Here is a 16,650-nt window from a genome sequence, read left to right on the forward strand (position 1 = left end):
TATAATGACAGGCTTGAGTATGCCCATTTATGTATTATGAACCAACCCCGTCCAAGCTGGGATCTAGCTTATCATGTACTCTACTAATCATCACTACCACTGCTCTTTCACTCAAATCACACCTGGCAATATGTGTGGCAACTAGGAGGCCAAGGCATCCATTGAAATGGCATCATTTTCTGTGCTCTCTGCACAGTTCCACCACCATCTTTAGTAGTGGAAAAGCTCTCTTGTTTAAGAAAAGGCAGCAGGGAAGAAAACCCTCTGCTGCCACCTCTTATAATCATAGAACTGTAGAGATGGAAGGGATGCCAAGTGTCATCTAGTCCAACCTTCTGTAATGTGGTATACCTGAAGGAATCTCTCTCCTCCCCCCATGTTTAGCCCGGACGCTGAGGTCCAGCTCTGAGCGCCTTCTGAGGATTTCCTCACTGTGAGAAGTGAGGTTACAGGGAACCAGGCAGAGGGCCTTCTCGGTAGTGGCCTCCCATCAGATACCAAGGAAATAAACAACTATCTGACTTTTAAAAGACATCTGAAGGCAGCCCTGTTTAGGGAAGTTGTTAATGCTATATCGTGTTTTTAATGTTTTGTTGCGAGCTGCCCAGATTGGCTGGGAAGGCCCGGCCAGATGGGTGGGTATAAGTAATAAATTATTATTATTACTTTGTTGTTGATGATGATGCAGAAGTCTGAACTAAAGCCATGACAGATGACCACCCAACTTCTGTTTTAAAACCTCCCATGAAGGAAAGCCCACAACCTCCTGAGGGAGTCCGTTCTACTGTCAAACATCTCCCACCGTCAGAAAGTACTTCCTGATGTTTAGTCAGAATCTCCCTTCTTGTAACTTGAATCCGTTGGTTCAGGTCTTACCTTCTAGAGTAGGAGAAAACAAGCTTGCTCCATCTTCCATGTGACAGCCCTTTGGATATTTGAATATGGCTATCATATCTCTCTCATAAATGTTATGCCCCTGCCCTCCTTCAAAAATGACTCTTGTTTTAATTTTTCCCTCATCTCCCTACACCAAGTTATGGGAAATGCCCATTTTCCTGCGGGCCAAATAGCTTCATGAAACTTGGAGGTTTTAGATATGTGCTTTTTGGATAACTAGCTCCAGAGCATGGGTAGAGGGCAAACCCAAAGTTCTTCAGTGACAATTTGGCTATTTCCTCCAATTATCTTTGTGGTGATGATCTTGACAGCACATGGTAGCTGTCATTTGCCTGAATCTCTGAGTGCATGTTGATTATGCACTTTGGGTGTTTAGCAAATAGGACTTGTTAGGGAGTTGATGGCCTGAACTGGGAACCACACTACTTTTATGCTGGGCCATAGTCCATGGTCTGTGTACCACGCTCTTGGGCCCCTCTTCAGACGTAGTAGGCATATTTAATCTGGGGCATTGCCCCAAAGACCGACAGGCAGTAATCCTCTGGATTGGTCAGGTTTGGTATAAATAGTAGGAGCCTGATCTTCTCCTGCCTCTTGATCAACACAGTACTACCTTTTGCTTGCTACTCTTTAGGTTCCTACTTCCAGCTCAAGACTCTTATCTCTAGGCAGTGTTCGAAATTAGCCAGGTGCCAGGCACATTTTGCACCTGCTTTTCAACTGCTTCTGACCAAGTGAAGATGCCTGGGTGCCACGGTGGCACCTAACATCTTCACCATCTGGGGATCATTGGGATCTGGACTGTTTTCGCACACCAGTACACCATCCTGTAGAATTCTATATTTTATCTGCACAATGAGAATGAATTTCTGGAACCAAAATGGTTTTTATGTGCAGCCTGAGCAGGAGCAGTCACCATTAAGAAAAAGAGGTCAGAGTAGGCCATTATATATGTGGACTGTCCCAGGATCAAGTGACTATTCTTCTTTAACTTCTCAAAGCTCTTAAGCTAGCTCAAGGTTGCCATCTGAACTCACCAGATGTTTAACTGAGAATCAATTACGGTCAGTCCCCCGTTTGAAAAATAAGACTTTAGAGCCATTTTGCCCAAAAATGCAACTAAACATTCCATTTTGGTGCCTTCAACCTTGGTGTAAGGAACCATTTGGCGCCTAGCTTATATATCTAAGTTTATAATACTGTCTCTAGGAAGCTAAGGTAGAGAGAAACCCTCCAGGTCTAGATTCAGGTGTGACTTATGCCTGCCCTACCTATACTTTGAAGATTCACTGTGAAGTATTTTTTATTCTTTACTACAGCTATTTTAGTATTCTATAGTGGTGCTCTGATTTTTAACATTAAAATATCTACACTGTGGTTTTGTTCCTGCTGTGTTTTTGAAATCTGAAATTTCTCTCTCTTCCTTTTCCAGTAGAGCCAGATTTATTCAGTTCACCAGGCAGTTCACAATTCTTGTATTATAAACTGGGTGTGCCTCTGGTCAAACACGCTACAATCTCTCCCAAGTTCTGTTTAGCTATGAATCATACAGTTATTACCGGTTACCAGGCAACTCTTTTCATATTTGTTTCCAAGCCCAACATATGTATTCACATGGTTCATCAGTGGCAAAACTGCTTGTTTATGAACTCAGATAGTGATAAAAAGCTTTTTATTTTTTAATGGCTGCTTGATAAATATTTGAAAGGAAAATAGCAGAGGAAACAAATAACATTCTGTAGAGTTGCGATGAAGAAAGACATCACTGCAGCATTAGATGTGTACAATGTAAATGTTATTATTGTCTCCTTGCAGTCTTTGTGACAGATTAAATTTCCCTTGGCCACACTCTTGCCATTTCTTCCTAAGGGTTTTATTACATGTGGTGCTGAAAAACTAAATTGTGATCATTCTCAGTTTAAATAAAAAGTTCCCTCTAGTTTCATGTTCAGTTTCAAACCTGCTCTGTTTATAGTCCAGTTGAAGAACTGATACATAATCAATATAGCTGCTGATCCCATCAAACCATCCTCCTGTGAGTCTTTACAAGCGTAAGAGAGATTGTTATGTAGAGGGGAAGGTTTATCCTTTCTCCCCTAGTCATGACTGGAATTAAAATTGTCCTCCTCCATGCTTAAGAAGCCTTAGCCTATTATATTGTTTTCCCTGGGTATCTCATCTCCAGTCTAAAGAGTTTGCCATGAGCTGCTGTTCTCTTTCCATGATTACTGCTTTGATCTCAACTCCTCACTGGCTCTTTTTTTAAATTTTTACTTCACACTTGCCTATGGTCCCCCTGATGTTTATTTGCTGCTCTGGAACCACAGAGCTGTTTCTCACCCACTTGGGGACTGACAATTTGCTTCTCCAAGTCCTGGAATCCAATTGCCTCGAATCTGGCAGTTTGAGTAGGGTACGTATGGGACTTGCTTATATGGCAAGGGTGGTGGCAGCCTCTTCCAGATGCATGTTTACTCCATGACAGTAATGAATGTGACTCATTTTAGACAGGCTTGGAACAGATACTTGTCCTGTATCCAGGAGGAGGAAGACTCTGTACAAGTAACTTGATTATGTGAAGGTGGCTTACTGTGGAATGAAAGTATGACTTCATTGCTTAGCATTTACTTGTTGGAAAAATATAGGTGGATAATATAGTCAAATTACATAGTGAAAGCCTTTTGGCATGCCATTCAGAATCTATTGAAGTTGAGTCTGTCACTGAAGACATCTACTTAACAATAGAATATCTGCTTGCCAGATTTTATGCAATGAGGGTGCAAAAGAAAATGGTTTTTCGAATTTGGTAAAACAGAAAATTTAAATAAGGGACCTGTTCCATGTGGCTCCTATGTAAATGTAAAACTCTTAGTTTGGACTTGCCAGAGCCTACAACCACTTATTTCAAATAACAGCTCAGTTGGTAGAGCATGAGCCCCATGTTAGGTAAAAGATTCTGGCACTGTCGGGGTTTGGACTAGATGATCCTTGTGGTTCCTTCCAACTCTACAGTTCTGTAATTCTGAGTTTTAATGTTTTCTTCGGGCCAGCTCTGGAAAGCTTGGATTAAGATGGGATTGTTAGCCTGGTTTTTTTCCAATAAATAATTTTGACAGTATAATGACTCTTAAAGAGATAATTATAAGCACAAATACATCTTTGGTTTCAGTACATCATTAACCTTCATATTGAAGAAAGGTGGGAGGGAAGGTTAATATCTTAACATTAATTAGTTTTGTAAGCAGCCTGTAATAATTGCTGTTCTGTGCCCTTTCATTTCTCCTGTGTCCTTTCATTTTTCTTAAGTCTAGCAATGTTAGTTTGCCCCTATTAAGAGATTATCAAAACGTAATCCACCCTTGAACAACTCGCTTAGTATTATCAATTTCATTTCATTCTATTGGTTATCTGTAACCCACTTTTCATTCCAGAAGGAAACCAAACATGGCTAATAAAAAACATCTGTGTCTGATATAAGCACTCCAGGTTATTCTGACTATTCAAGCTTCTACTTGTTTATAGCACATCCCCCCCAAAAAACTTTGCACTTTAGTTCAGTCCTACCACTAATGAATGAGTATGTTACATCTTGTTTAATCTTGTAACGAGTCTATGGAATTTTGGTTATTTGTGTATTTAAACACAACTCCCCATTCATTATATGCTCTGTGCAATTTGTGGGGAAAAGGGTCAGTGTTCACATCTATCAATGAACATCCAAGATCAACGAGAGCCTTGAGATACAGATTTGCAACTTGCTGTATTGGGATGGAATTCTAAAATATATAAAAATAGTTAACTCCCATTGGTGGGCAATTAATTCACTTTTTTTTTTTTGCACATTGTAGGCTCAGTCTTCTTCCACGGTTTCCTCAAAGGCACCCACTATGAAGCCTTCTGAAACAAAGGTATGTCTTTGAAAAAGGATAAGCAAGTGTCCATTTATACCAGTCTGATTCTGTGCTACTTTTACAGCAGCTGTTATTATAAGAAATTGCTATGTGATCTTTTTCCATCTCTGAGCACTTATAAGTGAGTGCAAGTTGCTGACTGACCCAAGAAGTAGGGTTTAACACAAGAGTTTAACACTACTAGTGTACTATCAGTGTTAACCTCCATCAAAATGGTTTATATGAGCAAGTAATAAATGTTATTAGTGCTTAAGAACTGTTGTGGAGAGCAATTCTGTTTGTGATCACATACCATTGGCTGTATGGAAATTGCACCACTTACTCAACCAATTCCTACTGATTTCAGCGCTTGGATTTGAATGGAATGTCCACAATCAGTTTCTCTAAAACAACAACAGCATATAGGTGATGCTAATCTTTGCTTTATGTGTCAGGTGAAATTATATGTCTCAATTTGCTCATATGTGCATAACTGATAGGCAGTCTTTATTCCTTTGCAACTAATAGTGTTTAGTCATATGTGCAACTCCCTAGACAACATTCCTTCTTTCGAGAGAGGATAGTAGTGAGTTGAAATTGTCATTGCTTAAGGTGGGGGGACTTTCCCAGGTAGGTCAGTAATTGACCATGTAAAATTGCATGTTCTATTTTACTTCCTCATCCCCATAACCTTGATTCCTAAATTTCTCATTTTCTGACTTCATCAAATCCTACAGCAGGCTAACCATATAAAAACAAGTCTATCTCATTCTGCCTGTTATATAATAAGTCCCATTGTTGCAGAATTCAACCAGGCTCAAATACTGCCTCTACCAGCACACAGAACAATTCACAATAAAATAAAAACTTATAAAGGTTTTTAAAATATCCAATTGCTTCAATCAATTTTTAAAGTAATGAACTCCACATAACTGAGAGACATCAACTGATACGTGGTGGACTGGGGTGGGGAACCTGAGACCCAGGGCCTCCAGCTCTCTCTGTCTGGAGTGTAAGACTTTCTCCAGGCTACACCTGCCATGAGTGCTTTTGCCTGACTGGAATATGTCCTGAGCTGTGATAGCACCCTTTGCTTGCCTGGTTGGGAGAGATGTATGTAGAAAACTTGTGTGTGGTTGGAATATACCGTATTTTTCGCTCTATAAGACACACCCGACCATAAGACGCACCTAGTTTTTAGAGGAGGAAAACAAGAAAAGCCAGCAAGAGCTCGCTCGGCATGGCTCTTTAAAGATAGAGCAGCTCTTGCTGGCTTTTCTGGGAGGTGGGAGAAGGGACTGACTGGCTGCCCTCTGTCCCTTCTCCCACCTCCCTGAAAAGCCAGAGCAAGCTGTGCAGCTATCTCTGAAGCCAGCATAGCAAGAGGGAAAACTGTGCAACGCCTCTTGTTGTGCTGCCTTCCCAGCGAAGCAGGATGAGGGACGGAAGGGAGCCTTATGGAGCTCCTTCCGTCCCTCATCCTGCTTCGCTGGGAAGCCAGCAGACCAAGAGGCGCTGCGCAGCTCTCCGTCTTGCTGTGCTGGCTTCAGTGATAGCTGCGCAGCCTGCATTCGCTCCATAAGATGCACACACATTTCCCCTTACTTTTTAGGAGGAAAAAAGTGTGTCTTATAGAGCGAAAAATACGGTAGTTTACTGCACCAAGGTAAGAATCACATTACTTGATCTATCTGGTTTTGCCTTTGGTTGCACCCTCCACCAGCATGTGGCTCCTAAAAGCCACATAGTGTGGACTGGGGATGCAGCCCTCCAGCTGAAAAAGATCCCCTACTCCTGGTCTAGAGTACCGTATTTTTTGCTCTATAAGACTCACTTTTTCCCTCCTAATGTGGGGAATGTGTGTGCGTCTTATGGAGCGAATGCAGGCTGTGCAGCTATCCCAGAAGCCAGAACAGCAAGAGGGATGCTGCTTTCACTGCACAGTGATCCCTCTTGCTGTTCTGGCTTCTGAGATTCAGAATATTTTTTTTCTTGTTTTCCTCCTCCAAAAACTAGGTGCGTCTTGTGGTCTGGTGCGTCTTATAGAGCGAAAAATACAGTATTTAGCTTCTATTAACTTGCTTACTTGCCAGTTGTAAATCACGTTTCTGTTGAGGCAGGTTTGTCACAACTTGTCAATGTAAGCCAAACTCTGAGAGAGCTGTTCTTGCGCTCTGGTGTTCACCTTCATGGGACTGGCACTCAAGTGCTCATATAAATAGGCAAAGTGGGCATCCTATTTATAGATTCAAATGACTACTAGAAGCACTTGGCACGTTCCTTACCTTGTTAGAGAGGGCGCCAAAAACCCAGCTCTAGAAATGCAGAGCCTGTTTTTGCACAATTTAGATCAGACTAGAAATGTTCTGCTCTTCTCTTGTGAACAAAATAAATGGTCGCTCCTCCTCTTTCCTATGTGTGAATTGTATCTGTGTGATACCTTTGCTTTGTAGAAGTTGCTTAATGTAGCAAGAAGAGGAGTCACAGAGGAATATTGAGGTGGTTGAGTTAGGCCTTCAAAGCGCCTATTAATAATCATTTCTGAAAAATTTAAATCACCCAGTCACCTTTGAAATTACATGGTAAACTAAAGTTCTGTGCATTCTGCTTAGGGTAGTGTTGCAATTTGGAATGAGGGATATCTGCTTACTTCTTAGATCTCTGTCTTTCATATCTCTGAAACTTGTTGAAACAAAAAAAGGGGTGTGCCTTTTCCTTTTGCCTTGATCTACCTGATGGGGAGTTGCCTTACTAAAGAGCAAGACTTTAGATTAGGAGGTTATCAATGCTTGTTGGAGAAGAAGTGGTTGAAAATCATTCTTAACTGCTCTAGCTTCCTTGATTGCAGGAAGAGAGAGCATTAATCCTTTTGCTTCCCTGCTGCTATATGTTTCAGTAATTGCTTTTCTGCATAACCCAGAAGTGGGTCTCTTTTACAGTGAAGTGGTACATGAATGGCATGAAGAAAATGTATAGGAAGCTGCCATTTGCTATTATCAAACAGCAGCTTCCCATGCCATAAAACCCCTTTGAAAACTGAAGGGAAGCTTATTGATATGGCATTGTGGTCTCCTTTTCAAAAGGAAAAAAAGTAATTGATCCCACAGGGAATCCTCAAGCCCCTTGGGTATACCTAAAAGAGATCTCTTAATCTGAGTCACCAATATATATATGTATGTTCAGGTCTGTTTCACATTTTTATCCTCATGGCTCAGGTACAGAAGCACATATAATTGTGAGCAGATTTTGTGTTAAAATGGGACCCTTTCTGTCCTCAGACTGCAAGTAAGCGTAAAGGGACCCCTGACCATTAGGTCCAGTTGTAGCCGACTCTGGGGTTGCGGCACTCATCTCGCTTTATTGGCCGAGGGAGCCGGCGTACAGCTTCCGGGTCATGTGGCCAGCATGACTCTGGCGAACCAGAGCAGCACACGGAAACACCGTTTACCTTCCCGCCAGAGTGGTACCTATTTATCTACTTGCACTTTGACGTGCTTTCGAACTGCTAGGTTGGCAGGAGCAGGGACCGAGCAATGGGAGCTCACCCCGTCGCGGGGATTCAAACCGCTGACCTTCTGATCGGCGAGTCCTAGGCTCTGTGGTTTAACCCACAGCGCCACCCGCATCCCTGCCTCAGACTGCAAGTACCACTGGCCTATTCCCAGTCCTATTCTTCTTCTGTCTTTCCCACTCAACCCATTTCTTTTCTCCATGAGGTGCATCCTTTCTGAATTTTAAACTTGACTTCCATCCACAATTATATTGACAATCTCTTAGCATTACTTACACAACACAACAAGGGCTGGAAAAAGAATAGACTTGGTTTCCAGGACAGCTACGTTGGATAAAGCAAGGGAATCTCTCCCATCCTCTTCAAATGGGTGCCACACTTTGGAGCAATGCCCACACGGTCTCTGGCAGTGAAAAAAGGCTACCCCCACTCTACTCCACTCCCTCTGCTCCTGTAGCTTTAAGGTGGGATTTGTGCTGGTTGGCTAAGAAGTGAAGGGCATTAGTGCAACTGAGTTCAGAAAGAGGCAGCTTAAAAGAAAAGAGAATGAGGATGGGAAGCGACAAAAAGAAGCTGCAAATGCAGCTGAAGGATCATCTATTGAATATCTTTTCACAGCTCCACTCTTGCAATGCATAATATTACATAAAACAATCAGTCAGCATATCCCCTGTTCTCTAACAGTGTTATCCTGTTTACCCAGAAGTCCTGTTTAGTTTCCTGGAACATAGTTTCTTTCTAGTAAGTGTTCAGAGCATTGCAACCTAATAACTCAAGCCAGTGATGCAGCATAAACGCTGCAGGAAAGGCCATGCTCAATTCATTTCCATTGTTTTCCTCTCTTGCTTTGATGTGTTTTATGGCTGTAAACCTTCTGTGCAGAATAGGAAAAGACATTGTTCTAATTGGTACCTAAGTTCAGTGTTACTTTTAATGCAAGCGCAACACTTACTTGACCTTCACAACTGTTGGCGGTTGTTAATTTTTTGGATGCCTGTTACCTGTATGTTCTGGGGGAAAGAGAGTTGGGGAGAGGTGAACAGAGGCATAGCCCTGCCATGTGTTTCCATACCTTTCCTAGACAAGTCTCTCCAGGTCAGTGTAACTTTTAAAGAACATGGCTCAAGCTGAGTAGGAAGCTGACTCAGACAATTAGTCCATCTATCTCAGTATTGTCAACACAGATCGGCAGTAGCTCTCCAGGATTTTAGGCAGGAGTCTCTTCCAGCCCTCTATGCAGATGCCAGGAACTGAACCTGGGAATTTTTGTATGGCAAGGCTGTGTCCTACCAATAAGCCTTTCACCAAAGGGGAAAGTGTTCACCATTACAAGGAATACATGGGTACCTATGGTGTTCAGACATGCACCTGCTAATTCCTGTAACGTGCACCTGTGCTGGAAACGAGGGTGGAACACATGTTGGCACGGAAGCTCTTATTACTGAAAATGTCGTGTTTAAAAATTCAACCTTTCGTAAAATAAAACACTTCCTCAGAAAGCCTTTAAAAAGGAAAGGCAATTTTCTTTTCAGTGCTTTATGCTCTAAAACGGCCTACCCTGTTTTTGAAACACATTTCCTTGGCATGCCTTACACAATTTCTGTAAGCACCCTGAGTTTGTGCTCTCAATATTAGGCTTCTTCAAGCCAGCAAAAGGCCAGTGGAGTGGAATCCCACAAAAGGAAACGAAACAAGAAGCAGGTGAAAAGAGATTGGTTTTTGTGTGTGCGTTTGAAAATAACACCAGCTACACCAGCAGCATGTGCACATTCATCAGTCTTGAACTAATAAACTTCATTTTATGTCTGTCTTTAGTTGCATATAGTCACGCTGCAATCTTTTCCAAAAGCATACAGTCCGCCATGGAAATAAACCACCAAACATAACTTCATTTGTGTCCTTGTTCTTGTGGCGTGACAGTATGCCAACTACTAGCTAGAGATGCGTGGTGGCTAATATCCATGTAGTGGTCGAACTTCACTATTGGAGAACTATATGGATACAGCTATAGCAGACTTGTTTGGGCTACAAGACAAACAGAACACCTAGGATTTCCTGCTCTTCCTTTGTGTTTATAATGGAGGTCTTGCGTACTTATAAAATGTGTGCCTGTGTGGCTTGTGTGTGTATATATATATAGGCACTAGAGAAATGCTTCAGGTCAAATTTTAGAATGATGGCTAATCCAGAGTAAAACATGTAACACTTGAATTGAAGTGAGCAATTTACAGCTGTGTTGCTTGTGTTCTTTGAGAGCTTTAAAAAGCGCTTGTTGGTTCAATGATAGTAAAGCTGCTCCCGAGGTCTCACTTGCTATATATTCTCTCTCCTGACTGGGAATTCTCTCCCCTCTCTTTCCATTCTAATCCACCATTTAAATTGCTCTCCCCACATAATTCCTCAACACTTGGATTTTATAATTCCTTAACTGTCTGCCTATTTTTATGCCCTGCTTCATGTCATTCTGCTAGCTTCACGGTTAATAAGCAATCTTGTGCCACACAAGAGTTAAGAATTCATCGGTCAATTAAAAAACCGGCTTTCAAAAAAGCCTCATGGGAGTCATAGTTTTGTTTGTTTTACTCCTTAGCTATCGGTTCAAAATATTGCAATCCCTATCAGTAACAGCTCTCAGGCGTTTGTTCTGCTGTAGCCAATGAATGTTCCCGAGGAGGAAAGTCCATTTCATCAACTTCTGTTCATGCTGTTTCAGCTTGTAAATATTGTTGCATTCTAAGGAATATCAATTTGTTTTTAATGTAATAATGTAATAATTGGCTTTTTCGTTTGACATTGTTCATCTTGTAGGCAGCCCAAAAAGCCAAAGCAGAAGCTGAAAAAGCAGCACAGTTAGCTAAGGTAAGGTAACATACATTTATTTTTTGAATTGCTGTGTCCTGAACTAATATGTCATAAGCATTTACATATGTGATGAAGCTCGCTTGTTTTAAACAAAAGTTCTGGGTATCATAATCTATAAGGTTTAGTTCAGGGCCTTCTGAATGTGTTATCAATCTATTGGGTTGCTTCCAATGGGATGTCATAATGCCTATTCTGCAATTTACAATAACTTTGAAAAAGAAAATAGTGGCTTTCTGACAGTAGCAGCTTGCCCAGTTGACTATCCCTGACCATTTCCCATTTCCGCACAGTGTCAAAGGAAAGCAGCCTGAAATTAAGTTGCACTGAAATCAGTGGAGATTACACTTAGTTCCTAGATGCATTTTAATAAGAGTAAATGAGCTCTTAGGAAACAGCAGGATACAAAACAAGAGGAATAAATAGCTTCCATTATGCACTTAATCTGGTATAAACAAAAATGGTTTGTAAACTATGTATCAGTAAATGAGCTTGCATTAGCACAGTGGCTGTTAGTTTTTAGGAACATTGCCTGTGCAAATGCATGTCCACAAGGATGTCAGTAAGGGGGGAAGACAGCAGCACCAGGAGAGCAAGTGATGCAAAGACCTTCCCTGCACTCGGGGAATGAAGAGTTAGAATACAAGTCCCATAGTTACTGGGCACAAAATGAGTTGCACAGTATTACTTAAAACCATGATGAAACCTGCACATATCACTTCTGCCTATTCTATGATTCCCGTGAGTGTATTTTGATCCTTCAGGAAGATTTGTCAGATGAAGGAGAGGTGGGCTGCAAGTCAGTGCAGATTCAGTCAAAGGCTTGCTTGCAGGGGCTGTGCTCATCCCAGATTCATTCAGATTTTGACATTCAGAGGGGGTGTTTACTTCACCAAGCACCCCTAATTTTCATGCAGTTGTGCTCATAGACATGTGATACAAATACAACTTTTGGATTTTTGGACAACGTTCAGGCTTGTATTGTTCCGTCACAGCGAAAATACTTTTGACTATTACTTTCTTCGTTGTGCAGACTAGTTTGCTTACATTTTATTTGTAACTGTGTGTTTACATTTAAATTTGATCAGTTATATTGCTATCTCTTTTCACACAGCCAGATGATTCTCAGTCTAAACGTTCATCAGAAGAGAAGCAAAAAGAACCCGGAGGGGTAATTTTTATTTTACTTACTAGGAGATATAATTCTTTACAATGCAAATTTATGTAAGGGCATTCATCTTTCTATGTGTGTACATGTAGGCAAAAAGCCAAAGCAAACCTGTAGTGGAACCTAAGCAATCAAGTACTGGAAAAGTACCCTCTGGTCAGATTGACAAGACAACAACACAGCTGACATCCAAAGAAGAACCAAAGGTAAAATATAAGCAGAAAAACCTTCTTCAGAAAGCTTTTTGAGTGGCACTCCCAAGGTTAGGTATCTAAAGTGTTTGCCCCAAAGGATGGGACAAAAATTGAATAAAACCCAACTTTAACTGGACCAATGCAAGGCTTAATACCATTTTACCAACATAAATAAGTTGAATAAATGATTTGCATTTTTCCTGCTTTTTTCTAGTTATAAATTAATATACAGTAATACATAAATACGGGACGCGGGTGGTGCTGTGGGTTAAACCACAGAGCCTAGGGCTTGCCGATCAGAAGGTCAGCAGTTCGAATTCCCGCGACAGGATGAGCTCCCATTGCTCAGTCCCTGCTCCTGCCAACCTAGCAGTTCGAAAGCACGTCAAAGTGCAAGTAGATAAATAGGTACCGCTCCGGTGGGAAGGTAAACGGCGTTTCCGTGCACTGCTTTGGTTCGCCAGAAGCGACTTAGTCATGCTGGCCACATGACCCGGAAGCTGTACGCCGGCTCCTTCGGCCAATAAAGCGAGATGAGCGCCACAACCCCAGAGTCGGCCACGACTGGACCTAATGGTCAGGCGTCCCTTTACCTTTAATACATAAATACACTTGGATGTTTTTGTTTTTCTTTGCAGTAAAATAATTACAGAACATTAATATAGTTCCCTGTAAGTGTTGAATAAAATGTGATTTCTTATAGATCATTTTTTTCTGCAAGGCTGACCTCGTAATGTCTGGCTATATGTGTGCTTTCCCATGTTCAGCTTCCCAGCTGTCATGCAATTAAAACTCCAGGAAGGGAAAACATCATGTCCATGCTGCAACATAGTTTTGTGTAGGTTGTAGTTGGGCTGCCTTAAAATATTAATGGCAAAGTTTCACCTGGACCTCTCTAACTTTTCTCCACTTAAGGCTAAACCTGATGACAAGTCATTGCCCACCAAGGCAGCTGTTGCAGCTGCTGGCACAGCTGGAGCAGTAGCAGCTGCAGGCTTGACTGTTGCAGCTGCAGAGGTAAGTTTAGTGTTTGGCATTAATTGGATGCAAATGTAATCCTATGCTTAGTTCTCAGAAATGCATTCTTATTTGCAGACTAAAGAAGGCAAATTGCCAGCCCCAGCCCCAGCTGCTGCAGAAAGTAAACCAGCTGAAAAGGTAAGCAACAGTTCATTTGCTGTCTAGTTAGATCAGTGATGGCCAAACTTAGCCCTCCAGATGTTTTTGGGACTACAACTCCCATCATCCCTGACCACTGGTCCTGTTAGCTAGGGCTGATGGGAGTTGTAGTCCCAAAACAGCTGGAGGGCAAAGTTTGGCCATCACTGAGTTAGATCATTTCACAGAATCATAGAGTTGGGAGGGACCACGAGTGTCATGTAACCCTTGCAATGCAGGAATATTTTTTGCTGAATTCGGGAGGGATATCTATAAGTTACCTGAAGTGCCATGTACTTCATAAAAATCTTTTTTTCTAGTCTGACATAGATGCTGCCTTAGATGATTTAATTGATACCCTTGGAGGTCCTGAAGAAAACGAGCCACCTACTCCTGAATATACTGGACCAACAGTTTCGGTATAAGATCTCCTGTATTTAAACAGTCTTATTTATTAGGCCTGTGTTTGTGAGCTGATTTGTTTTGGTAGCAGTAACCTTTTTTGTATATGAATTTGTACTTCAAATCATTAGCGAACTTGATCTGAATTGTACTTTATAGGATTAGACAGATTCACAGAGTACAAGGCTACAAGTGGCTATTAGCCGCTGCTATTTTTCTAGAAAAAGAGGTGCTGGAGCTCACCATGAACTTCTCCCTTGTTCTCTTAGAATGGTAATGGCACCCACCTGAGAGGTGCTGGAACTGAGCTCTGGTGAGCTCTGGCTGGAAAAAAAGCTTCATTGCTAGCCATGATGTCTTATGTTCAACCTCCACTGTTGGAAGGCAGGAGATGCCTATGAATGAACAACAGCTCTGAGCTTATCCGTAGCAGGGAACTGTAGTTTGTTCTAAAGTGAAAACAAGCTCTCTTCCTCTTCTTCTCTCAGACATGGAAAAGTGGTGAAGGAGACGCATACAAGCCTGAGGCTCATGCCGTCTTATTCGAAAACATCTAAAACACAGTTTAGAATGGATGGATGGTTGCCTGGACTGGACCTCTCCCTTTCTTTTCCTGTTGTTGAGAATTATGTTATCTTCATCCTCGCCATAAACTGGGCTCGAAGCCTAGATTGTCATTGGATCTCTCCATTTTCCAACTTCTAAATTTAGAAAAATACATAATCTGTTTGCAAAAACAGCAAGACTTTGTAGAAGTCCTTTCAGCAATTTTTTTAAAAGCACCTGAATCAAGGGGACCCAGTCAGGGCCAAACTTGAAAACACGTATTTGGATTGAACATGCAGTTGTTGTTGTTTTGTTTTTTAAAATACATCTAGCAATAGCAGGCGTGGGACCTGATAATTTTCCAGATTGGGTATAGAGGGGAAGTATAACTCTTTATTCCCATGGAAGAGAGAATGTGTGAGCTTGAGACTCCTGCAATCTTGTTCATGGTAATCTAAACCAGTCATCCCCATCCTTGTGGCTTTCCAGATATTTTGGATTATAATTCCCATCATCCTCCACCAGCATGGCCAATGGTCAGACATGACTGGGAGTTGTAATCCAAAACTTCTAGAGGGTACCAGCTTGGGGAAAGCTGATCTAAACTATGGTTCACTGCTTGTGAACCTGCATGATTTATATTTTTAGCCATGTTTTTCAATGAATTGTTGTTGTTTTTTGCAGCAACTAGTAAATTTAGTTGGTTAACAAATATTTGAATGTTATTGCTCTGTTTTTTGTAGTAAATCATAATCTTATATGAATGAATTGTAAATCATAATCTTATATGAACGAATTGTATATATTTGTACATTAGTCATTGATTTAAAGAGTCAACAATATTTTTTACATGATGCAGGACCCAATGTCTTCCTTATATATAGAAGAGCTGGGTAAACGGGAGAGCACAATTCCTCCAGAGTACAGAAAACTCCTAGAGGTAAGTAGTAAAACCAAAACTGTGCCTTGGATGCTTTCTCTACTGCACATTAGTTGCAGTACTCATTCACAAAACTTTGTTTTTCAGGGTAAAGGAGATGGCAAAGCAGTTCCCCCGCCAGTGGCGGTAGGAGAATCTCAGGTATGGTTTATTTATTTGGCACAAAGTGTGAAAATGGAAAATTTATTACTGGTTTTTGAAGATATGCCTAGTGCTTTATAAACTTTGCATTGTAATCAATGGGATGGATGGTGGTTTTACTCAGAGTAGACCTGTTAACAGACTAAACTTAGCCATGTTAATTAATTTCATTGGGTCAATTCTGAGAAAAACCTAGCTGAATATCACCCTAAATTATTTATGCTTCAGTCCCATTAAAATCAGTTAGTAATGACCTACATGTGTCAATGAGACTGGATACCTCCAACACATTGTGTGCTGTGGTGTTGCACTTGAGTAGTCTTGGTATTGTTGATATATAAAGGTTTAAATGGTTTAACTACAACTGTGCAGGCTTAATTGGCTTCTAGTATACAGCTGTGGTTAATGTATGGCCAATGCTAAAATCTCTTCATTTGATTTATGCTGAAGTCAGTAGCTAGACTCTAGAAATTGATAGATGTTGCATGCAATAGATATTTATGCTAGTTGATTCACCACAACATGTAAAGGTAAAGGGACCCCTGACCATCAGGTCCAGTCGTGGCCAACTCTGGGGTTGCGGTGCTCATCTCGCTTTACTGGCCGAGGGAGCCGGCGTCATGTGGCCAGCTTCCGGGTCATGTGGCCAGCATGACTAAGCCACTTCTGGCGAACCAGAGCAGCGCACGGAAACACCATTTACCTTCCCGCCAGAGTGGTACCTATTTATCTACTTGCACTTTGACGTGCTTTCAAACTGCTAGGTTGGCAGGAGCAGGGACTAAGCAATGGGAGCTCACCCCGTCGGTCCCTGAATCAAGGGATCAATATCTGGATCCAGATCATAATCTGCTATTTGTCCATTGCTGATGCAGACTGCCACAGGGCAGAATTGCAAACAACTGATAGAGTCAGTTTAGAATAGTCATTCAGAATAGTTTGTA

At 41.4% G+C, this 16,650-nt stretch overlaps 1 protein-coding gene across 19 annotated transcripts in view; it reads left to right on the forward strand.

Annotated features, from left to right (window-relative positions):
* CAST (calpastatin) overlaps positions 1-16,650 on the forward strand; it is a 59,632-nt gene that overhangs the window by 21,695 nt on the left and 21,287 nt on the right. For 10 of the 19 annotated variants that reach the window (XR_014539775.1, XM_083576722.1, XM_083576723.1 and 7 more), the window contains 10 exons: positions 4,746-4,805; positions 9,934-9,999; positions 11,107-11,157; positions 12,272-12,328; positions 12,418-12,531; positions 13,435-13,536; positions 13,615-13,677; positions 13,998-14,096; positions 15,485-15,565; positions 15,653-15,706. Coding sequence is in view for 15 of the 19 variants with exons in the window: in XM_083576722.1 (XP_083432848.1) it covers positions 4,746-4,805; positions 9,934-9,999; positions 11,107-11,157; positions 12,272-12,328; positions 12,418-12,531; positions 13,435-13,536; positions 13,615-13,677; positions 13,998-14,096; positions 15,485-15,565; positions 15,653-15,706 (747 nt within the window). In the remaining 4 variants the exon portion in view is untranslated. The remainder of the gene's footprint in view (positions 1-4,745; positions 4,806-9,933; positions 10,000-11,106; positions 11,158-12,271; positions 12,329-12,417; positions 12,532-13,434; positions 13,537-13,614; positions 13,678-13,997; positions 14,097-15,484; positions 15,566-15,652; positions 15,707-16,650) is intronic. The other 9 variants (XR_014539776.1, XR_014539777.1, XR_014539778.1 and 6 more) reach the window with 1 other exon arrangement.

The sequence above is a fragment of the Podarcis filfolensis genome, assembly GCF_964270895.1.
Source record: "Podarcis filfolensis genome assembly, chromosome: 11".
Lineage (NCBI taxonomy): Eukaryota > Metazoa > Chordata > Lepidosauria > Squamata > Lacertidae > Podarcis > Podarcis filfolensis.